Source organism: Oncorhynchus kisutch, linkage group LG28 (genome assembly GCF_002021735.2).
Source record: "Oncorhynchus kisutch isolate 150728-3 linkage group LG28, Okis_V2, whole genome shotgun sequence".
Taxonomy (NCBI): Eukaryota; Metazoa; Chordata; class Actinopteri; order Salmoniformes; family Salmonidae; genus Oncorhynchus; species Oncorhynchus kisutch.
Genome location: NC_034201.2, coordinates 18,575,687 through 18,601,173, shown reverse-complemented (window position 1 = coordinate 18,601,173; position 25,487 = coordinate 18,575,687). Strand labels below are relative to the sequence as shown.

General features: G+C 41.7%; 1 protein-coding gene across 1 annotated transcript; it reads right to left on the bottom strand.

The window, feature by feature from the left end:
- Positions 1–930: 930 nt before the first annotated feature.
- Positions 931–15,289, bottom strand: LOC109872453 (arrestin red cell). Its single transcript, XM_020463668.2, has 14 exons — positions 15,079–15,289; positions 12,673–12,703; positions 12,499–12,559; positions 12,319–12,363; positions 12,015–12,211; positions 11,872–11,931; positions 11,626–11,693; positions 11,258–11,478; positions 11,064–11,136; positions 7,612–7,749; positions 7,249–7,332; positions 3,152–3,228; positions 2,615–2,669; positions 931–2,399 (listed from the first exon to the last, which is right to left on the bottom strand). Exons 1-14 carry the CDS (start codon positions 15,099–15,101, stop codon positions 2,315–2,317), a joined length of 1,218 nt encoding a protein of 405 aa, XP_020319257.1. The 5' UTR covers positions 15,102–15,289; the 3' UTR covers positions 931–2,314.
- Between the last annotated feature and the right edge of the window lie 10,198 nt (positions 15,290–25,487).

Genomic DNA, 25,487 nt, shown 5'->3' with positions numbered 1-25,487 from the left:
GGTAGGCCTTCAACAGAACCAGTAACTGCCATACAGAGTAAGACTTCCAATAGCCTTAAATTATCCTCATTGGGGGGGGTTGCAATTGTAGTTCTGATTGCATACTCTAATCACAGTGACGTGTAGTGACACGTATGTATAACTGCCCACTGTCCATTCTCCTGTCTTTTCTCTGTAAGGAGACACACAAACAGACACAGAACACACAGCAGTGTCAGGCACTCGCTTGCGTCCCAACTAATATCAAGGTCTGCTTTGCCCAGAGGAGGATGGTGCACACTGCCCAGGGTGGACCTTGACACATTTTCCCCAAACTTCCTGTACTAAAACAGACCTTGAATGTGGCTCAAATGTTGTTGTTTTTTTTACATGTTTATCTATTGAAAGATATTGATTTGAATCAATGTATCTATAGGTAAAGCTAATTATAAACCAAACTGTAATACTGTTGTGAATTTCATATACGGTATGTACAGGCTTATTTAAGTGAGTACCTAAGACCTAACTCAATGTTTTATCATTAACCGTTTTAAAATATAATTTTAAATCATGTTTTTCACTTCACTTAGACACCACTCTCTGTCCTGTGACTGCTTCCTGTTTTTATGTGCGACCATCCTTTAATGGTCACTCACTGGCCCACAGAGAAGCTTACCTAACTACACATTTCTGCAAAGTAGGTATAAATGTGTCAGTGGCACTTTGAGCCCCAAATGGTGAAGCATGATGCCATTTTGATAACTTCTGACAAGCTACTGTGCAAAATAAATTTAACGCGAACACACATTGTAGATAAAGAAATTGAACTTTTGACGAGGAAGTCATCTGAGCCCATGTTTGGATACTTGACTTCAGTCAGATTAACTTCTCTTCCGTCTTTGGATGCGAGACTTGATAGAACGTACACGAAAAGGAGTATCTACTAGAGAATTTAATTCATTTAGCCTTTAATTTAAAAAAAAATCTGAAAAAAGGATAACAAAAGTATTAAATGATTGAGAATAATCATAGTCAATGATACAGTAGTAATAATATTAATAGTTCTGTCATGTTCCATCAAAATCATATCAGCATACTTTCTGTAGACATTAAGACTCTCCCGCAGCTCAGTGGCAGCACTTTCAAATATTCACACTTAGAGCTGCAAACAGGTAACCCATAGATGCACAACAACAATAATCACAGATCATAGTTCACAACACTGCTGAAAAACATGCTCCATTGGTGTCGCTGTTGCTCTACAAAGCTCTAACACCAATGATGAATCTCAAACTGACCCCTAGAAAGCCTGTCACTAGGCACTTCTAGGATTGGATAGGTATAAATATTATAGTAATTGATTCACCCGGCCTTCTCATTGGCTAGTTGGAATTTCCCCACATGACTTATCTATCCAATCCTTTCAGATCTACAGGAGAAGAGCTAGGGGCCAGTTTGGGATTCAGCACAAAAGTGAATGGAATCTGACGTAGAAATTATTTGAAAAAGAATCTGATGAATGTCAGTGGTGCATTGAGATTAACTGACAATGAGGAGTATCACTAGGCTATACAGTGCAGGTCCAGTGTGTGCAAGTTTATTGTAAGTGGGAGCGTATCGTCGGTCCTCTTTATTGTAGAAGAGAGTGAATCATAGATACCTCTATTCTTCCCTTAAAACATGAAGGTTTTTACAGAATGAATGACAGGGTAGAAATTCAGGAATGTCAAGATGGGGCAGATGAAAGGGTTGCCTAAATTACATCACCAAACCAAAGTGTGTCAGTCTGTGTTTGCCCTTCTCTCGGTGTGTTTACAGGTACTCTCTAAACCTCGTTTTATATCAATGATCAATACATGATCAATATGATCAATATTTGTAGAAATAATTACATTTAAATCACTATTGGTGGAAAAAGAACGATAAAGCCCCCTTCCTTTTAATGGCACTCCCTCGGCGTGGACAGCCATGGCACATCATCCCTCTTTATGACATTTAAATCTACTTTTTATCCATTATAGCACTTATTACACCGCTCCTAAAAACTGCTGGCCAAATGACACCTGTGGATCTGTCAGCATTGCCATGGTACAATATTACATCAACATTTACATGGTGCTGGGTTTTCACTTGTGTTTGCCACCCCCCCCATAACAACAACCACTGCAGACGGCGAGAACGCAAAACAGAGAACATGTACAAGAAAAGTGGCTTAAGCAAGACAAAAGAACACCGCAAGCAACATAGGGAAGACCACGAGGCCACCACACCTCTCCATCCACATGCCTTCATCCCACCGTGTGTAAGAGTTGGCGCAAGAGTGTGTGCGTGAGCTCTAACAGTCCTCGTCGTCTGCCATTCCTTTGAGCCGCAGGCGGGCAAAGTCCTCGAACACAAAGTCGTCATCTTGGGAGAAACTACTGCAGGACCACAAGAAACAAGGAAACATGGCAGAAGTGTGAGTGTTTTAGATCTTTGGGAATAGTCTTAGGGTGTCTTTGGCTGCATTTACACCGGCAGCCCAATTCTGATATTTTTTTCACGTATTGGTCTTTTGCCAATAATTGGGCTGCCTGTGTAAACGCAGTAAAGAAGCAGTGATTACAATGAACAGACAGACCAGATTAATACTCACTTTGATTCAAATTCTATCAGGTTGGTGTCGATGGGAGGGTCCGACTCCGGCACAGCTGTTAGAACACACAGATAATGACATGTCAGTGCGATGTCACCATGGCAACTCTATAGTCATTTACAGGCAGGAAATACCAGAGTGAGATTATGTATTTGATGTGCTTGTGTATGTGAGGGACTGTTGTTCCCTGCCCACAAGGCTGAACTAAACTACTGACAGATATTTCACAAGACTGTGTCCATTGTCAATTCCTGTTCACTTATAGGATAAGTAGAGTCTCCACTAATTCACTGCTTCCCAATCACACAAAAAAGCAAGCCCCTTGAGGGACTCTAAAGTGCTCATCTTCCTTAATTTGAACTGATCGGAACATTTGAATATGTGAATGTAACAAGGTGGAAGAATATGATGGAAGCTTGCCAGAGGATTTGTTCAACTCTCAATTCACTGCAAATGAAGGGAAGGAGAGGAACCTGAAATACTGAGATAAAGACCTGATAGTGGGCTTATGGAGAGGTGGTGGGAGTCTGTAGGTACCTGACTGTGGGCGGGATATGGGCAGTTCTGTGGGTTTGGGGTGCATTAAGACAAAGGGCAGCTCCACCGACACATCTCTGGAAAAACACAGAACATAAACAACATTTATTAAGATCAATAATTATTATTATGCATGCATATATATTATAAGACATTTATCAGACGCTTTATTCCAAAGCGACTTAGTCATGCGTGCATACATTAAGTATGGGGGGGTCCCGGGAATTGGACCCTCTATCCTGGCGTAACAAGCGCCATGCTCTAACAAATGAGCTACGAAGGACCACATGCATGTTCAATTATGCATGTCAATCAATAACAATTTGTTATTCTATGGAAACATTCATATGATATACTATTGCACAATTAATCATCCAGATCTGACAGGAAACCACCCAGGAAATAGTGATTAGTGTTTGACCAGTGAAGGGGCAATTATCCCCATCAACCCTCCTTCGCTGTCGAACATTGATCTTCACCAATGGGAACTCTTCAGGTCTGGGTAGCACTTTGTTTCCAAAAAGGCATTATACAGTAATAACCAATGAATTGTAATAAATCAAAGCCTGAACACCAAGATGTGCAGACTTTATATATTCAAGCTTAATTCCCCTCAACACTGCATTGATAACTCTGCATCAGTGTGACTTTGGGCCACAGCCTAATGAAACCTCACACCATCCTTAGGGTTAGGATGACTCAGGCAGGGAGAACACAGGAGGCTGCAGCTTAGCATCTGCAGGTGAGATTTGACATACAATGGCTGGTATGTAAAATAACCACACATACACACACTTAAGAGGCACCGATGGCGGTTCTGGCGCACAGACACTCAACCAAGCGCGCACACACACAAATGGCACTAGGGCATAAGATCACCACACACACACATGCAGGTGGTGGCTGTGATGTCATATTACCTTTCTAACACGCCACTCAGCAGCCTGAGATGACCCAATGCAAGAGCAGATGCACGGATGGAGGGAGAGAGACGCACAAACAAACAGACGGGCGGACAAACACAGGAAGCGAGAGAGACACAAACCACAGGAGGGAAGATGAAATGAGGCGGGAACTCAAAAGGCAACCGTGAGGGGAGACCACAAAGCATGGCGCACCAGTGAGTGGAGTGGGAGGAGCAGAGAGACGAGTGAGGGTCTGGGAGATGTGATTTTATGACTGTTTATACACAAGCCGGGGGGGGGGGGGGGGGGGGGCATGCCCTCCTGGATATTGTTTTTTTGCAGAACAAGCGTTATTTTGGTGACCTCTGATACATTCTAATACCTTGATTCTATTCGAAATACACAGTTAAATTGTTGAATACTTTAACGACTTTACCTCCCATATTGGTAAAATGGGTTGTGACTTAATTAAAATGAATGAATTCAGTGTGTTGTTAATGTTTGGGATATTGTCTAGGCCAATATGATCAGAGCTATTTTCTAAGTAATATAACCGTATTATCACTAAACCAGTCTCTTGAGATAAAAATTATATTTACAGTTTTACTGCAAGATATGAACTGCCACAATGATGTTTCTTATTAAAATTATGTATTTTATTGGCTCTGTGGCTATGGACACTAAGGGTAATGAAACCAATGTCTTGTGTCATTTAGAAATGTGGGCGAACTATCCCTTTAACAGTTTGGCCTGTCAATCAATCACTGTGGGTGGGATTGTCAGGGAGGGGACAGGATGTTTGTGAGTAACAGTTGGTAGGGTTTCAGACTTGAAGGGAAGGCGGTAGATTAGTCATCTAGTCTAGTCGTTCAATTACATTTATTGTGGCAAAAACCTAAGAAAAAAGGTTGTATTCTGTCAGGTAAACATGGATTCCCTGTTGAGAAACAATATAGAACTGCAGGAAAATTCTCAAGGGCAGTCCTCGTGAGAGCTAGTTTCATCATAGTCTTTGTGACTGCACTTGAAGAAACTTTCAAAGTTCTTGAAATGTTACGTATTGACGGTCCTTCATGTCTTAAAGTAATGATGGGCTGTCGTTTCTCTTTGCTTATTTGAGCTGTTCTTGCCATAATATGGACTTGGTCGTTCACCAAATTTTCTGTATAGCCACCTACTTTGTCACAACACAACTGATTGGTTCAAACACATTAAGGTAAGAAATTCCACAAATTAACTTAAGGCACACCTGTTAATTGAAATGCATTCCAGGTGACTACCTCATGAAGCTGGTTGAGAAAATGCCAAGAGTGTGCAAAGATGTCATCAACAGAAAGGGTGGCTACTTTGAAGAATCTCAAATAAACAAATCCAAATATATTTTATAACACTTTTTTGGTTACTACATGATTCCATCTGTGTTATTTCATAGTTTTGATGTCTTCACTATTATTCTACAATGTAGAAAATAGTACAAATAAAGAAGAACACTTGAATAAGTAGGTGTTCTAAAACTTTTGACCTGTAGTGTGTATATTTCCTGAGCTTTCTTATTAAACCTTATAATTCATTTTTTTTCTGTCTTTTGCCATTTATGAATATGTTATTCAATGCGTTTCTATGGGCCATAGTAGTAAAGGCAAAATTCAATACTTGTTTTATATTTATATGCGGTTATTGTTTTATACCTAAAGGGGTCCTACAATTCCAAAACAAATAGCTAAATTATCTATGTTATGACCACCTTAAAGCAATTCCACATGTCAGCTTAGAACCGAGAGGCTTAGGGTGTTTCTCAATGTTTCATACTACCGTGCTCCACACTCTCATGCTCAAGAGTGCATTCTCAGATCATGTTCTTGTGAAGACGAAAGTGTGAGAAAAACCCCCATAAAACAATACATTTGAGAAGCACTCGCACTCTCCCTACTGTATTACCTCACACGTTACCTCTCCATTCACTGAACCTTCTTCCAGCCAGGACAATGGCAACAATAGATTAAACAAGATATATACACAAAGCAAACATTTCACTCCATAATAATCAACTAGATATGTGAATCGCAATAATGTAGTTAAACAGGCAAAATTGACCTAAAACTAATGTTGTGCAGGGTAGATGTACATTTTTCATGGCTAGCTACCAATTCTTCATGGCTAGCTAGCTAGTTAGCCCTATTGACTTACCCATTCACTGAACTGTTTTCCAATCATGACAACAATGGCAATTGAGACGAAACAAGATAAACACAAAGCAACCGTTTTACTTCATAACTAACAGCTAGCTATATGTGAATCATAATAATGTAGCTAACCAGATAGTTTAACAGTTGGGCTCCCGAGTGGCACAGCGGTCTAAGGCCATGCATCTCAGTGCAAGAGGTGTCACTACAGTCCCTGGTTCGAATCCAGGCTGAATCACATCCGGACGTAATTGGGAGTCCCATAGGGCGGCGCACCATTGGCCCAGCGTCATCCGGGTTTGACCGGGGTAGGCCTCCATTGCAAATAAGAATTTGTTCTTAACTGACTTGCCAAGTTAAATAAAAGGTTAAATAAAATAAAATCAAGCAAAAATTACCTAAAACTAATATTATACAAGATAGATGTCAATTCTAGCTAACAATTCTTTGTGGCCATCTAACAGTACTAGTAGCTAGCCAGTGTACGGTACATAGGCAGGAAAACATGCCAAAATTAACACAGCATGTATTTATTAACATATCAAGATAAATATTGTAGTCAGGAAATATATGAGATGTGAACAGGCAACATTTCATTCTCTCGCTTCAGCTCAAATAATGCCTGCCATTGATTTCAAGAAATGTTGCATAATTTTTTACGTGGTTGCGTCATAATTCTTCGCATACTTTCCGTTGACGCTTGTGTCGATGCATGCTTCAAAATATGTACAAATGGAGTACGCATTCAAGAAGTGCCCTCTGTGCTCTGTTTCACATACTTTGATTTGAACTCATACTCCGACCCTCAAGTGCTCCAATTTGCGTGTTCGGAGGTAGTATGTATTTTGAGAAACACCCTTAGACTTTGAGGTTTTTAAATTAAAAGAAGCCTAGTTAATATATGAAGTAGAAAAAGTAGTGCGTAAGAAAAACACTGCAGTGTGTACCTGCACAGAACCCCCCCCCCACAACAACATATTGATATTGACCAGACTCATATGGAACTCACCCTCCACGAGAGATGACCAGTTTTACTTTGACCCTGTAGGAGACCAGGATTCCAAGGACCTCCTTGTTAGTTACATCCTTAACACTGAAACACAAACATGAGAGAAAGAGAGGGTGGTGAAAAAGGTTCTCAGTAAGGGATGGGTTCTTGCATCTTCTAGGGTACTGCGTTCGAAAATAAATCAGAATAAATGCATTTATGAGCTCAACCACTCCCTTAGCATGTGTAAAGTCACATTCTGGCCAAGTTACAGTATGTGTGGTGTGTGAAATATTGCTGAGGCCAAGCTAGAGAGAGTGTAATTATTATCTAACATGGTTCTGGATGCCCAACTACAGTGTTTGTGTGTGTGAGTTATCATACATGGTGCTGGAGGCCAGGTTGGTGTCCTCATGTTTGAGCTTTCCGTCCAGGGCCAGGCCCCTCTTCTCACGGTTCTTGTCTAGCGTGGGTGTGAGGGTGTACACCTTACAGAACGTAGAGCTAGACGACACCTGGTCACTGAGGAGAGGAACACACACACCTATCAGCACACCTGGGACATAACTGGAATATCAATAGATCTGGATAAGAAGGTATGGAAAAACACCTGATCTCAAGCTAGAAGTTATTAAGAGATGCCTTGGAAATCTGAAAAATTATAATGGCATGAACAGGAAAGGAAAGGATGGGGGAGGGAGAGCAAGCCCGAGCCAGAACTGTACAGGATATTATTAGAAACAAGGGTCCCCTGTACCAAATCAAATTTCTGCACTAATATAAAATAACAGGGCTACTCTACTAGTATTCATACAGTACATGGATCATACACTATTTAAAAGATAAATATGTATGATTTATTCATATTGCCTTACACTTCTTAGATAAATATCAAGTTTACAGTGAATTTCTTTGAACAGCAGCCATACTTGTTGGATGAGGCTGTGGGCCTGGAAGAGGACTTTTTAGCTAACTTAGCTATAAACATGATACTATTTTTCTTTCTTGCATGTATAAAATATTAAAGGTTAACAGAAAGCAAAAGAGGAAATTGATGAAAACAAAAGAAGAAATGAACAATATCTGACAAGTGGGTTATCGTTCTGGCTTCAGGAATGGCGGTTCAAATCCACTCTCTTCCCTCCTGTTGCTACCCTTCAGTTGGGCTTTGCGGATGGATGCCACCAACGCCACCGAGCAAGGCAGACACAGTCAGACTAGATCCGAGAACAATCGAAGATCTGCTACGTAGCCCGAGAAAGCTCCGACCCAAAGAAACACGCACACACACACAAGCTTTACACAGCGTCATTCCAGCTAACAGCAAATCCCCAGGTGCTACCAGCCACAATGCATGACTGGCTATACTGCAGTAGTTCAGAACTACCAGAGGATGGGGGATGTGCTCAGGGTAAAATTACAGGGTGTTTCTCTGCTATCTAAAGTAGCCTCAAATTTTTATGAAGGTTACCAATGTAGCCTCTGCTTTGGGTACTTGTTGTTTCTCATTCCCACAGAGTTTCCATGTTTTGTCCTCTACCTGTAGCATAGAAGGAACTTTGTTTAGAATTACAAACTCAACATTTTGTTGTTCCTTGCCAGACCAGGGTAAATGTTGTTTCAACATTTGTTCATCCTAAAATACTGATATACAATGGCAGAACGGCGCCAGAAATCAAACATGGTATAACTAAACCTTTAATGCTCACCAACATAGTCTATATACCATGACGTCTGGTGCTGCAGCGGTCAGCAGGTTATTGTCATGCAAAAGACTGGCCGTCTCAAAGACTGTTAATTAACAATCATGTTAAATTAACATCTCCAGGCTCCACTCAGACAAGTAGCATACAAGCCTCTGACACACACCTTTGGAACATCGACATTTTAAAAAGTGTAATAAAACTAATTGAATATACACCATAACAATAAATGTATTTATTTTAGGCAGGTCTAAAAAAAACTAAAAACATTATGATTTGAAATAAATGTATTTCAGAAGAACAGAATATAAATTGACCTGCTGTGTGTTATCTGGCTATAAAATTATTTTTTATTATTATTATTATTTTTTTGCCATAAGCTGTAGGCTTGTTCATTTAGCAGAGAATATATGCATATAAGTCCCAAGAACATTATATGATTTTATAGTAAGAAGAATATAATTGAACTTAGCTGATAAAAATAGACTGGATAATATTCCCATTCCAGAGCGAGAGAGCGCGCATATGAAGTGGCTATGTTGAGTGTAAAAGTGATTATTTGAAACAGGCCCTATGCGCTAGGTTTAGAGTTATTTGGCAACTTTAGTTGTGAATGATACAAACCTTAAAATGATTTAGAAATCAAAGATATATGGGCTGTATGATCCAACTATAGGCTATTGATGATTTGAGAAAGTCGCAACAACAAAAAAGCTTGAGCTCTGCTCCTTACCTCAGGCTGCATACGCTGTTCTCTCATCAAGTGATCATATTTCCACCAATCAGACAGACTATTCTGAATATGAACTCGTCTTTACTAATATGTCAAATTAGTTGTGATTTATAATGGCCCATTATCAAACAAGCAATACAAAAAAGACATGTCATCCGTACGCACTGGAATAGTGAATGGAGGCCACTTTCCTGCCGGTACAGTTTCCACTCATGTTGGGTAGACTATTTCAGTAATTTCGCTGCGACACAGGTGATATTCAGCCCAAACTCTGTGCTCTCCAACCCTGTTCCTGCAGCTACCCAGTGTTTAATTTGTGAAACCAGGTGAAATCTGTTTGGGAACATCGATAGTAACATGTTTTCACAACTAAACATATTTCATTAAACTGTTTTAACAGCCCCTCTCTCTCTCTCTGCGCGCTGGAGAAAGGAATAAAGGAGAGGAGGAGATAAAAACTCACGGTGGTGAGATATTTTGTAGCTCAAGGTAATGTGTCAGCCCATTATTATAATTGGTTTAAATTCCCTATTACTTGGCTACTCAAAATCTACAACAAATTTACTATAATTGTAGTCTAAATCTGAATTTATTTAATTTAAGATACACCGATTATGTACCAAAGATATAATGAATCACTATTTATGTTTTTCTGCTATGCATAATATGTAGTTGGCTATTTAATGGCACAATCTTTATTTAAATTCAGGGGGATTTGGGGGCTTGGGCTCATATATAGGCCTATGCATCAGCTCTAATATGCATGTGTATGCTTTGAATTCATCATCACCTTAGAAAGCGCTGTCCATTTTGTTGTGTCAGGCTTTGAAACAACATCCACAACAACCATGTTTTTCACCAAGCACAGTGAGGTAAGTTGTAAAAGCACCTTCTGTCTTGATGATAAGTGTTTGATGTGATTTTCAATTACATTTGCATAGATGTCAGAGAGGTTGGGGCAGTGGTTCCCAACCTTTTTTGGTTACTGTACCACCCATTTAATTTTGCTCTTCCCGGAGTACCCCCTCATGTAGATTTGACCAATCAGTCTTCCAGTACCCCCTGTGGATAGGCCAAGTACCCCCAGGGGTCCTAGTACCCCTGGTTGGGAACCACTGGGTTAGAGGAACAATAGAGCCCTGAGTTCCAGGCCATTAGCCACCTGATGATCGTTAGGGAGTTGGGTAAACTACTACTAATGCATGTCCAGAGTGCATAAAAAGAGATTACCCTGACTCAACGTTCATGTAGAATTTTACTGTGGTCATGACTCATGACTGCCAGTGTGGCAGTAATACGTCACCGCAACAGCCCTAGGTGTGATGTATAAAAGGAAACAGGCAAAGTGGAAATAAAGGAACTGAGGAGTGATAGGTATAATAGTCAGGTAAAATACTCACTCTGCCTCCACCTGAGCCACTGGACACTTGTACTGAGCCGTACTGAACAGACAGATATCAGCATACTGTCGCACTGGGGAGAGGGAAAGAAAGAGTTAACCACACACATACAAAAGAAAACAGAGGAGAGAAGAGCAAATAGAGCCTAGAGTCACAAAATAACAATTGATACAACTTTGATGAAAGACAGGTACCTGAGATTTTGACTCTTTTGACAGTCTTGGTGGAGTTGTTGGTGACGTGAACATTCACGCTGATGGGTTCTCCATGGTAGTAGAGCTCTTTATCCAGAGAGGCCTCCAGGTGTAGTGAGCGGTCCGACATGAGGAAGCTCCGTGTGGTCTCCACCATGGGCTGAGGCCCAGGCTTCTCTGGGGCATACTGCACCTTACGGATCACTAGCCGCACAGAGTTCCTACACAACACACACGTTACAGATCACCAACTTTGCTGACTAACTAAAAACATAGAGAAATGCACAGACATGCATATCACATGTTTTCAAGGATTACAGACCCTAAAAAGCTCCTGCAGAAGACACAGAGTAACATGGCTTTTGTACCGTTTGTGAATCTTCTCCTCTATCGATTTGGCACAGAACGCTCGGATCTCAAAGTCTACCCCACATGCCTAAAGAGGGAAAGGTGGAGGAAAGGAGAAGCGGCATGGACATAAACGATCAAATCGGCATTATTAGCGTCATGTGGGTGTGTATTGTTGACTCTAAAGGTATGGAAATTGCTGAGTTTAGATATCCGTCATATAATGTGTAAGTTTGCATGTGTAAGTGATGCTCAAGCGTCTTTACCTTCCCAGTGTCTTCTGGTCCTGGCTGTAAGGTGACTGAGCACGGCAGGTTCTGGGGAATCTGAGAGAGACACAAATTTGCCATATTTTACAGACTCAAAGTATATGTATGTTCATGTGTGTGTGTGTGTCTACTTGACTCACTGTGAAGTAGAAGGGGTGTGCCTGCTGGCCCAGTTTCTTTAGTAGTCTTTCCTGCAAGCGACTGTTGGCTTTGCGTTCCTCTGCGATTGGAGGAAAGGCCTGGAAGGTGGAGATGTACAGATCCTTCCGGAAGGACAGGCCCAGCACGTCCAGGTCCTCACGGCCATAGCGGAATGCACACGTCAGAGTCACAAACACTGGGGAGAAGGAGGAGGGGTTTGAACATCAGAAGAGGTTGATATAAAATGGCAAAAAATAGAGGAGACAAAACAGTGGAGAGAATGAGGAAGATGCCAACTCATACCTTTCCTTTCTTTCAGATAGTCGGGGTCCACTAGAATCACACCATCTGTGAGAAAGGAAAATGTAAAGAGGTAAGGTTTTGATTAGACAATATTAATTGTTTGAAACACAGAGTTTACGAACAATAAAATGAGTCCCATGATGCTCTCACCAGTAAACTCATTGACCATCCAGCACTTACCGACTGGGTCCACCTGGTCAAGGTGATCCACAAAGTCTCTCTTTCCCAGGTATACTGTGACCTGCAGAAAGGAGGGAGGGAAGTAGAGGACTTTATACAAATGTGAAAGTGTCACAATTAATAACATAAACCATCAAAGGATACAACTAGTCATGCAATACTCATGTCCTTTACCTTGCAGTTGGGGCTTGATTTCTTGAAGACTCTGACAAAAGGACACAGGAGATAGAAAGTGAGAGAGAAAGAAAGAAAGAGAGAGAGATTTGATCAAGTAAGAAGCTATAGCCTATAAAGTATGGGGTGTAACTTTCACACCTCTGGGGTGTAATCATTAGTCCAAACAGTTGCAAAATGTAACGTTTTGCTACTAGAATTAGTGTTTTAATTGGACAAATTAAGGTAGGTCACTCCTCGTTTTGTTTGATTCCATTTAAGAAACATTTAGCAACCGAATCCACATAATGAATCCGCCCCTGGTGTTCGTCCAGTTTGTCCTCTATCATGTCCCAGAGGTGTAGGGTTAGACCCAATATCCTGCATCTGGACAGGAAACTCTCTCCCAGCAAATAGAGGCCATTTCCTGCTGCCGACTGCCACAAACACAACAGGACAAAAAAAACCTCCTTCCTCATTTCACGAGGAATATCTACAAAGGAGTATTGATACATACTGCGTGTACTCTGTTCAACAATAGTTTCTGAACTAAATTCTCAGAGAGCACTTTCACTATCACAGACTAGGCTTACACACACCCTATGCATACCTAACCTAGGTACGCAAACACACATACTTGTGAGAGGTTCATGGAATGTGGCAAGGTGTAACACAGTGTGTGCGTGCATATAGGAGGAAAGAGGATATTAACAGGCGAGCATTGAACGACTGTAGTTCTGTCATAAATGGGATATCTAGGCTAAATTTGCATAGAAACTCATCCCAGTAACTGCTGATAACTAACTGATAAGGACAAGTCAACAACTCCTTAACATTAGGAGAATGAAGAGGGACCACTGACTACTAGTCCATTTCTGACCAGGACTAGTGGAGGAAGGTGAACACTTTATCCTTTCCCACCAGTGGTGGAGAACACGAGCACACTAACAGCATATGGTAGTAAGTTTGACTTGGGATATAATTTAACTATAGTGAGTGTGTAGTGGACACAGAACAGGGCATGTCTTGTCGCACATGCTCAGTTTGAATCTCATTGGTCTAGTGCTCTGCTGACTCTCCATTTACGAGCCAGTGCTACATTTTATACCTCCTGACTAGTTACCATCCAAACCCTTGACCCCTCAAAAACACCACGCCACTTGCTCACGAGCATCCATCAGGGGGTCGTCATCACTGCTGCTGCCGCTTCAGAAACCACAAGAGAAACACCTATTAACCCGACCTTGACCCTAAATCTCAAAACACTGAACCTAAACACCAATCTGACCGCTTACGTCAAACCTTCTACATGAAAGTGACCCTGTCCACTGCACAATAACCAATAAATAAAATCAATGAAAAATGTCAGTAGAGAACCATGCTGCATTCTCCAAATATATTCCACATTATTTATAGTCACTTGCAGAGGACATCGATCCAGAATAACCTAGTGGAGAAGTACAGCTGCTCAGAGTCAGACTGTACATACTGATGAAGATACAAGCAGCTGATAACCAAGAGCTAAATACTTTGAAGTTATCAAAGGTGTCAGGCCGGCAAGTGTATGAATAGCTGCATCTTTGTCCTGGCCTGATATGGACAGCACACAACAGTGGCTATACAACATGCCTATATACAGTAATCACGTGTATATGGCACATGGTATCAATAGCTGGATAGACTGTTTGTGTTTGTTTGTTTACATGCAGGATATTTATCTATGCATGAAATAACACTGGGCGATTAAGCGTAAAATGTACATCAAATAGATGTCACTGAGGGCCAAATAAACAGACAGCTAATTAGCCAGGACTCAAAACAGTACATCAATCATGCATATCAGCTCATTCGTTCATTTTGAGCTAGATACAGAAACGTTAGTTGTTGGATGCGAGTTGTACCTAAACCCACACACACCACGGGGGCCATCATAACACCGTTTACCCCACCCTGCAGCTAGCTAGAACATGCTTACTAAAACTGTTGCAATTGAAGTGAAACTAGCTAGTTGTATAGTTAAACTAGAAATTATGTTATCGTCATCAAGGTGTAGGTAAAACAGGGATATTCCGGTGGATTGCGAAGACTCTTCCGCCCGAAGAGTTCTAGCTCGCTAACTACCTCTGCTAACATTAGCTAGCTAGGAAACATATGGGTCTGGCTAACAACAACACAAACACTGCTCTCGAAATCCTACGACTATGGTCGTTTTGGCTAAATGGTCTCTAACGTTTAATTAGATAGCTAGTTGCTATTCTTGCCTTGGTAAGTATGGACCAATCAGATGTTGATGTAAGGGGAATAGGCTGGTCTCAAGTGATGCTAAGATGCTAGCGTAGCTAGCTCCCCGTGCTCGTGCCTTCACACACAACAACACACACACTGACAAGGGAGTAGAAAATACGAGATTGCGGGGAAAATCCTTACCTGGTGCCCGCCTTGTCCCCCATCTCCTCGGCAGGCTTTCGGTATATTGGTGGCAAAAGAACAAGCCGTGTGTATTTCTGTGAATTGTTATCTGTTTATTTTATGGTGTATTTTACTCCACCCTTGCAAGCTATCTGGCGCTGGCTTCCGTTCCTTTTCGCTTCCGCAAAAGCAGGAACTCATCCGATCCGTGCAGTTCTGATAAAGACGCGCATTTGGGAACAGTGTAGCATTGCGCAATAGCTACGCACTCTCAGAATGCCCTACGCCAAAATTGTACGCTTTTTGGGACGTAACGTTAGAGCGTTGCAGATTGAATTGCAATGTGTATACAGTGCATTTGGAAAGTATTCAGACCCTTTGACTTTTTACATATTGTTATGTTACAGCCTTATTCTAAAATGTATTAAATTATTGTTATTTTACTACTACTGCACTAGGCAGGGTAGCCTAGTGGATAGAGCGTTGGACTAGTAACCGGAAGGTTGCAAGTTCAAACCCCCGAGCTGACAAGGTACCAATCTGTCGTTCTGCCCCTGAACAGGCAGTTAACCCACTGTTCCTAGGCCGACATTGAAAATAAGAATTTGTTCTTAACTGACCTGCCTAGTTAAATAAAGGTAAAATAAAAAATGTGTTACTTTTATTTCTTAGTCCTCTTTTTTTAAATTGCATTTTTGGTTAGGTCTTGTAAGTAAGCATTTCACTGTAAGGTCTACAACACCTGTTGTATTCTGCACATGTGACAAATACACTTAGATTTTTTATGTTTTCCTCACCTATCTACACACAATACCCCATAATAACACAGTGAAAACAGGTTTGTAGACATGTTTGCAAATGTATCACAAATACAAAACTGAAATACCTTATTTACATAAGTATTCGGACCCTTTGCTATGAGAATCGAAATTGAGCTCAGGTGCATCCTGTTTCCATTGCTCATCCTTGAGCTGTTTCTACAACTTGATTGGAGTTCACCTGTGGTAAATTCAACTGATTGGACATTATTTGGAAAGGTACACACCTGTCTTTATAAGGTCCCACAGCTGAAAGTGCATGTCAGAGCAAAAACCAAGCCATGAGGTCGAACGAATTGTCAGTAGAACTCAGAGACAGGATTGTGTTGAGGCACAGATCTGGGTAGGGCTACGAAAAAAAATCTGCAGCATTGAAGGTCCCCAAGAACACAGTGGCCTTCAACATTCTTATTTTTTATTTTTTATTTAACCTTTATTTAACTAGGCTATTCAGTTAAGAAAAAATCTTATTTACAATGACGTCCTACCCCAGCCAAACCCAGATGACGCTAGCCCAATTGTGCGCCTCCCTATGGGACTCCCAATCATGGCTGGATGTGATACAGTCTGAATTTTAAATGGAAGAAGTTCCTAGAGCTGGCCGCCCGGGCCAAACTGAGCAATCAAGGGAGGAAGGTATTGGTCAGGGAGGTGACCAAGAACATGATGGTCACTCTGACAGAGCTCCAGAATTTATCTGTGGAGATGGGAGAACTTTCCAGAAGGACAACCATCTCTGCAGCACTCTACCAATCAGGTCTTAATGGTAGAGTGGCCAGACGGAAGACACTCCTCAGTAAAAGGCACATGACAGGCCGCTTGGAGTTTGCTAAAAGGCACCTAAAGACTCTCAGACCATGAGAAACAAGATTCTCTGGTCTGATGAAACCAAGATTGAACTTTTGGCCTGAATGCCAAGCGTCACAACACGCTTGTAGGTGTGTTGTGTCATTGTCCTGTTGAAAAACAAATGATAGTCCCACTAAGCACAAACCAGATGGGATGGGATGGCGTATTGCTGCAGAATGCTGTGGTAGCCATGCTGGTTAAGTGTCGCTCAAATTCAAAATAAATCACTGGCAGGGTCACCAGCAAAGTACCCCAACACCATCACACCTCCTCCTCTACACTTCACAGTGGGAACTACACATGCAGATATCAACCATTCACCTACTCTGCGTCTCACAAAGACACGGCGGTTGGAACCAAAAATTGGTTGATGTTGAGATGTGTCTGTTACTTGAACTCTGTGAATCAATTATTTGGGCTGCAATTTCTGAATCTGGTAACTCTAATGAACTTATCTTCTGCAGCAGAGGTAACTCTGGGTCTTCCTTTCCTGTGGCGGTCATCATGAGAGCCAGTTTCATCATAGCGCTTGATGGGTTTTGCGACTGCACTTGAAGAAACTTTCAAAGTTCTTGACTTTCAAGAATAACTGACCTTCATGTCTTAAAGTAATGATGGACTGTCATTTCGCTTTGTTTATTTGAGCTGTTCTTGCTATGATATAGACTTGGTCTTTTATCAAATAGGGCTATCTTCTGTATACCAACCCTACCTTGTCACAACACAACTGATTGGCTCAAACACATTAAGAAAGAGACATTCCACAAATTTACTTTTCTCAAGACACCTGTTAAATAGAAATGCATTCCAGGTGACTACCTCATGAAGCTGGTTGAGAGAATACCAAACTTGTGCAAAGCTGTCATCAAGGCAAAGAGTGGCTACTTTAATGAATCTCAAATGTACAATTAACACTTTTTTTTGGTTACTACATGATTCCATCTGTGCTATTTCATTGTTTTGATTTCTTCACTATTATAAAATAGTAAAAATAGTAAAATAAAGAAAAACCCTTGAATGAGTAGGTGTGTCCAAGCTTTTGACTAGTACTAGTACTGTACATTAACACCTGCACAGGAACACCTTTGATAGAGTTGTGTACACAATGTGAGATGATCTCTGCCTATGTACTGTAGTCTCCTCAGTGGTTTGTGAGTGCCCATAGAAGAAAAAAGGCATTAGCAATACAGTAGCATGTTTGTTGGTGATAGTAATACTACAGTAGTAACAGTGTTGTGTTTGTCCATTTCTGTAGGCTCTGAGGCAGGCGGGGGGCAGGTGTTGGAGCCTGTGATGACACTGGAGGTGACGGTGGGGGAGGAGCACCTGAGCCTCGTGCCGGATGACCTAGCTCAAGGGCGAGGGGCCATCCGGGACATCCAGATTCGCCATAAAGTTGCTGTTGGCCATCGTGCCCTTGGCCGAGATGATGGTAGGTAATTCAATATCATCGTGGAAACATGTAGCAGTGACAGACTATATACTCACACCAGTACAATGAAAGTAAATATAGTAAATATATATATTGCAGAAGTGTCATTACTGGAGACACCGTCAGGGTAGTTTACAATTGTAAAATTAACTGTTTCTGTTATCCTATTTTCTTCCCTCCTCCTCGTTTTCAGGGCTACTCCAACCCACTGCGAACCAGAAGGCCCTGCTCAACAAGATGGCTGGCCTCGCCTGATGGCATCACATCCTGTTCCTGAACTACAGGAAGTGGCTGCCTGGCTGCAGGACCTGCGATTGTTGTACGGGATTTGACAAATCTCTGCATCCAGTTCAAGTGTGGGATGGCCATGAGATTAGGATTGGATTAATGGATTTCCGTACCTAACTGAGAAAGGCCAACCTTCAATGGTTATGTTTCTGTGGTATGAATGGATTTTTGGAAAAGTAGGCCAGCAGGAATGTTCATGTAAATACTCCTGTGAGAGCGTTGGCTGTGCAAACAACATAAAACAAATCAGGTCAAGAACATGTGAGCATAGTGGAGGTATCAGTAATTAAAATGTATATCAATTATATGAAAGATCACTTTGCAATTAAATGTGTCTCAATGTGTCATTTCCATGTAAACTGTATTTCACTTTGAGTGTCTGTTGCACTGTACACAGACAATTCACTTCGCAAAGGTTAATTATTATTATTCATTTTCATCATACATATATACATGTGACAAATAAAATGTTATTTGTCACATGCACCGATTACAACAGGTGTAGACCTTACAGTGAAATGCTTACTTACAAGCCATTAACCAACAATGCTTTAAGAAGTTAAGAAAATATTTTAAATGTGTTAAGTAAAAAATAGAAAAAAGCAACAAATAATTAAACAGCAGCAGTAAAATAACAAGCAAGGCTATACACAGGGGGTACCTGTACAGAGTCTATATACAGGGGGTACCGGTACAGAGTCTATACACAGGGGGTACCTGTACAGAGTCTATATACAGGGGGTACCGGTACAGAGTCAATGTGGAGGCTATACACAGGGGGTACCGGTACAGAGTCAATGTGGAGGCTATACACAGGGGGTACCGGTACAGAGTCAATGTGGAGTCTATATACAGGGGGTACCGGTACAGAGTCAATGTGGAGTCTATACACAGGGGGTACCGGTACAGAGTCAATGTGGAGTCTATATACAGGGGGTACCGGTACAGAGTCTATACACAGGGGGTACCGGTACAGAGTCTATACACAGGGGGTACCGGTACAGAGTCTATACACAGGGGGTACCGGTACAGAGTCTATATACAGGGGGTACCGGTACAGAGTCAATACACAGGGGGTACCGGTACAGAGTCTATACACAGGGGGTACCGGTACAGAGTCTATACACAGGGGGTACCGGTACAGAGTCTATATACAGGGGGTACCGGTACAGAGTCAATACACAGGGGGTACCGGTACAGAGTCAATGTGCGGGGCCACCGGCTAGTCAAGGTTATATGTACATGTAGGTAGAGTTAAAGTGACTTTGCATAGATAATAAACAGAGAGTAGCAGCAGCGTAAAATAGGGGTCTGGGTAGCCCTTTGATTAGCTGTTCAGGAGTCTTGTGACTTGGGGGTAGAAGCAGTTAAGAAGACTTTTGGACCTTGATTTGGCGCTCCGGTACCGCTTGCCGTGCGGTAGCAGAGATAACAGTCTATGACTAGGGTGGCTGGAGTCTTTGACAATTTTTAGAGCTTCCTCTGACACCGCCTGATATAGACGTCCTGGATGGCAGGAAGCTTGGCCCTAGTGACGTACTGGGCCGTACACACACACTCTGTAGTGCCTTGTGGTCGGAGGCCGAGCATTTGCCATACCAGGCAGTGATGCAACCATGCTCTCGGTGGTGCAGCTGTAGAACCTTTTGATGATCTGATATAAACACAAGATCAATGTGTGAGATTGCATGGAATGAGGATTGTTCTGGAAAACCTTATTAAAAATACACATTTTGGCTCATACTGTACCAGTGCATCAATGAAGTAATGAAGACAATCAAGTTTTATTTCTCTGTGTTACAAAAACGTAAGGCAGGGATTTTACTGTGAGTTTTCCCTTATCCCAAAGCTGTTGCTGGTGCTGCTGTTTCTCAAGTTGTAGTTCCACACACAGTGGTCTTCACCTTTCATACTTCTGTGTACTTATATGCACAGTAACCTTTAAACAGACAATCAGCTGGGATACCACACCTAGAATCGCGTGAGAGAGAAGACACGAAGAGAGAGAGAAAATACAGGAAGAAAGTGAGGGTGACACATTATATACACACTGAACAAAAATATAAAACGCAACCTGTAAAGTGTTGGTCACGTTTGCAGTTCGGCGTAGTAACGGGCATCAGTGGACAAATGCTCACATTCGATGGCTGCTGGCACACTGGAGAAGTGTGGTCTTCACGGATGAATCCTGGTTTCAACTGTACCGGGCAGATGGCAGACAGCGTGAATCAACAGCCTGATCAAATCTATGCGAAGAAGATGTGTCACGTTGCATGAGGCAAATGGTGGTCAGATACTGACTGGTTTTCAGATTGTTTCATTTAACTGATCCTTTCCCCTACATTTTGTGAGAACCAACAGATGCATATCTGAATTCCCAGTCATGTGAAATCCATAGGTTAGGGCCTAATGAATTTATTTTTGATTGACTGATTTCCTTATATTAACTGTAACTCTGTCAAATCTTTGAAGTTGTTGTATGCTGCGTTTATATTTTTGTTCAGTGTAGCAATGGCATGTCTAGCAATGCCTCGTAAATTCACCAAAAGTATATATTAGGCTATAAATGAGTATGGTTAAGCTATTCTTCATAGTGCCAGTGAATTGAAGTTGAAAATCGCCAACAGCATCAGTTTAATTAGGCCTAAATGTGCAATAAACACTTGTGCCTATAGATTATTTAATGAAACACTGGTTGGCTGTTGATGTCCTAGGTCAGGGCTCTCCAACCTTATTCTCTGAGAGCTAAATTCCTGTAGGTCTTCGCTCCAACCCCAGTTGTAACTAACCTGATCAGTTTATCAACCAGCTAATTATTGAATCAGACGCGCTAGATTAGGGTTGGCGTGAAAACCTAGAGGATGATAGCGACATCGCAAAGCACTATACTATTTCTGCAAAACTTTTTGGAAAAGGCATGTTCACTTTCTCATCCACAAACACAATCATGTGCAAATATGGTTCAGAAGCTCAAATCAGCAGGGTGGGGGGCATCGTTATTAGGAAGGACATGGATCGTTAAAATAATGATTAGCCTATGATCGCACTTCATCAATTTAAATATTATGGGGAGACCTATACATTTGGCAGCCAAATAAGAGTTACCAGTGTTGCCTATTATCGTCTAGACATCAAATAGCTTTACGCCACAACAAAACCCTCCATGCTTCCGTCATAAGAGTCAATCCAATTTGAAAACATTTTGAATTACAGGGGAGTTTTGAAAAACAAATATTGTGTGAATCGAGCCGTGGAATAGCGCACATGCTTGTATAACAATTACAAAACCAACATCTCTAGTAAAACCAGTCCGAATAGAGCTATACCAAGGCAAAAAATAGGTTTATCAGCAGAGTGTGCCGCATCATCCCATGGGATCCGTCAAGTCTACACACTGCAGAAATATCACTGAAATATTTTAGTTCCTACACGTTACCTTCTATATTCAAACAAGATGCCATCCAGGACCTCTACACCAGGCGGTGTCAGAGAAAGGCCATACAAATAGGTCAACAACCATAGCCAACCCAGTCAAAGACTGTTCTCTCTGCTACCGCATGGCAAGCGGTACCGGAGCGCCAAGTCTAGGTCCAAGAGGCTTCTCAACAGCTTTTACCCCCATGCCATAAGACTCCTGAACAGGTAATCAAATGGCTACCCGGACTATTTGCATTGCCCCCCCCTCCTCTCTTTTACGCTACTACTACATTCTATGCCGGACTATTTGCATTGTGTCCCGCCACCCCCTCCCCCTCTTTCACATTTCTGCTACTCTGTTTATCATCTATGCTTAGTCACATTAAACTATACATTAAACTACATGTACATATTACCTCAAATTAGCCCAACTAACCGGTGCCCCCGCACATTGACTCTGTACCGGTAACACCTGTATATAACCTCGCTACTGTTATTTTCACTGTCATTTAACGTTTTTTTCTTTACCTAATACCAATTTCTTACTTAAAAATTGAACTGCTGGTTAGGGCTTGTAAGTAAGCATTTCAATGTAAGGTCTACATATGTTGTATTCGGCGAACATGACAAATACACTTTGATTTGATATAGGCCTTTTATAGGCTAAATGTATGAGAAATGGGCAGCATCATGCTCATGTCAGTCCTTTAGAACGCAAATGTAGTCTTCCTAGTAGCAAGGGTAGCCAGGCTTCCCAAAAAAAGACAAAAAATATAAAAACATAAATAATCTCTTTTAACTCTGTTTCATAATTTCCCTTAAATTCGCAAGAGGCTGAATGTGCGTTCTCACTGGAAACAGCGCCCCTCTTGTCTCTCTACGTGTAGGCCATCTATCTGATGCTGTCTGGTCCAAACGAGTATGACATTGTTGCCGCCCATAGCATTGAAGGCAAGGGAAGCCAGCGAGCATCTTACCTCCCTTGACAAAAAAAAGTATGAATATTTAGCCAATCAGCATCGAGCTAAACTGAGCGAGTTTATTGAATGGTCCTGGTGCTCCACAAAAAAGTGTCAAGGGAAGCCAGCTTGGATTTGGCTTCACTCCTATCAAATCCCATTGAGAGCACACATCATTGACAGAAAAACTTGAATTGTTGCATCTCGTTGTGTTGTTGTCTAAATTAGCCATGGATGGAAATAGAGATTTGGACTTGTGGTTTTACTTAAAATCTCCGTACTGGCCAATGATTATAACAGTGATTCTGATCCAACCATTAATTCACACATTGTTGTGCCCCTGAACTGAGAGGATGGAAGTTCAATATGTAGAAGGCTAATGTTAACTAGCTAATGTTGCCCATGAATGGAAATGCAAGCAAGCAAGCATTTTAGCCAGGTAGCCTGGGACAACAAAAAACAAAAGCTTGTACTGTATGACAGAGTGATAGACCGTTTCATCAAAATGAAAGAGAAGAGGATGGCATTAGCATTTCTCTACAAGTAGGGTGAGTCAACAGTTTTTTCCTACTTGCACAAAAGCGCACACACACACACACACACACACACACACACACACACACACACACACACACACACACACACACACACACACACACACACACACACACACACACACACAGAGAAATTAGAACCATGGACAGCTACATCATATTTAACTTACGTTGATTGGACTAAATCGTTTTTGGTATCATTTAGTTGTCATTGTATTAGATATGTAAATGGTGCTGGAATAGTAGAGGCAACTCCTGTTTTCTTTGCGACTTGCGGTAACTCTCTGTGGTTCTAAATCAATAGTTGTTTAGTGGTCCAAAAAGTCGTAAACATTAAACTACCTTAACCATGCTGTAGGCCATGTAACTGTTTGATACTGTACATGCAATTTGTGGACTTCAATGGACAGAGGTTGCTATCCAGTTTTGTGATAAAACAAAAGGTGTGGTTGAATTTATTCTGCCTTCTTATGGTCTCTGCCTTTTGGCTAACTTGTCAGTCGCAAGGCATATGAATTAACAGGTTGTAGAGCAAACAGCGCTTCTCTAGTGATTTTACCCATATACCGCTACTGCCGAGTAGGACTCTGCAATGAGGTGCTGTATGCACATCAGTTTCAGCGTGTTTTGAGAGTTGAGCAAGAGTCGACTCCAACCACAGGAGTATGAGTCGACTCCAAAAATCTTGGAGTCATACACCACTATACAGTGCATTCGGAAAGTATTCAAACCCCTTCCCTTTTTCCACTTTGTTACGTTACAGCCTTATTCTAAAATTGATTACATTTTCCCCCATCAATCTAAACACAATACGCCATAATGACAAAGGGAAAACAGTTTTTTCCAAATATTTGCAAATGAGGTATGACGCTACAAGCTTGGCACACCTATATTTAGGTTTCTCCCATTCTTCTCTGCAAGCTTTGTCAGGTTGGATGGGGAGCGTTGCTGCACAGCTATTTTCAGGTCTCTCCAGAGATGTTCGACCGGGTTCAAGTCTGGGCTCTGGCTGGGCTACTCAAAGACAATCAGAGACTTGTCCCGAAGCCACTCCTGTCTTGACTTGGCTGTGTGCTTAGGGTCGTTGTCCTGTTGGAAGGTGAACCTTCACCCCAGTCTGAGGTCCTGAGCGCTCTGGAGCAGGTTTTCATCAAGGATCTCTCTGTACTTTGCTCTGTTCATCTTTCTCTCAATCCGGACTAGTATCCCAGTCCCTGCCGCTGAAACCCATCCCCACAGCATGATGCTGCCACCACCATACTTCACCGCAGAGAATCTTGTTTCTCATGGTCTGAGAGTCCTTTAGGTGACTTTTGGCAAACTCCAAGCGGGCTGTCATGTGCCTTTTTACTGAGGCGTTGCTTCCGTCTGGCCACTCTACCATAAAGACCTGATTGGTGGAGTGCTGCAAAGATGGTTGTCCTTCTGGAAGGTTCCCCCTTCTCCACAGAGGAACTCTGGAGCTCTGTCAGAGTGACCATCGGGTTCTTGGTCACCTCCCTAACCAAGGCCCTTCTCCCCCGATTGCTCAGTTTGGCCGAGCGGCCAGCTCTAGGAAGAGTCTTGGTGGTTCCAAACTTCTTCCATTTAAGAATGATGGAGGCGACTGTGTTCTTGGGGACTTTCAATGCAGCAGATGTTTTTTGGCACCCTTCCCCAAATTTGTGTCTCAGCACAATCCTGTTTCGGAGCTCTATAGACAGAATTCCTTCAACCTCATGGCTTAGTTTTTGCTCTGACATGCACTATCAACTATGGGATCTTATATAGACAGGTGTGTGCCTTTCCAAATCATGTCCAATCAATTGAATTTACCCCAGGTGGACTCAAGGCAAAGGGTGGCTACTTTGAAGAATCTCAAATATATTTTGTTTTAACACTTTTTTGGTTACATATGTGTTATTTTATAGTTTGATGTCTTCACTATTATTCTACAATGTAGAAAATAGTTAAAATAAAAAAAAACCCTTGAATGAGTAGGTGTTTTGACTGGTACTGTATATATATATATACATATATATATATATATACACACACATACTATTTATCTAGCTGTGGACCCCCTGCAGTACCTCTGCGGACCTCCAGGGGTTGGTCCTGGTTATTTGTA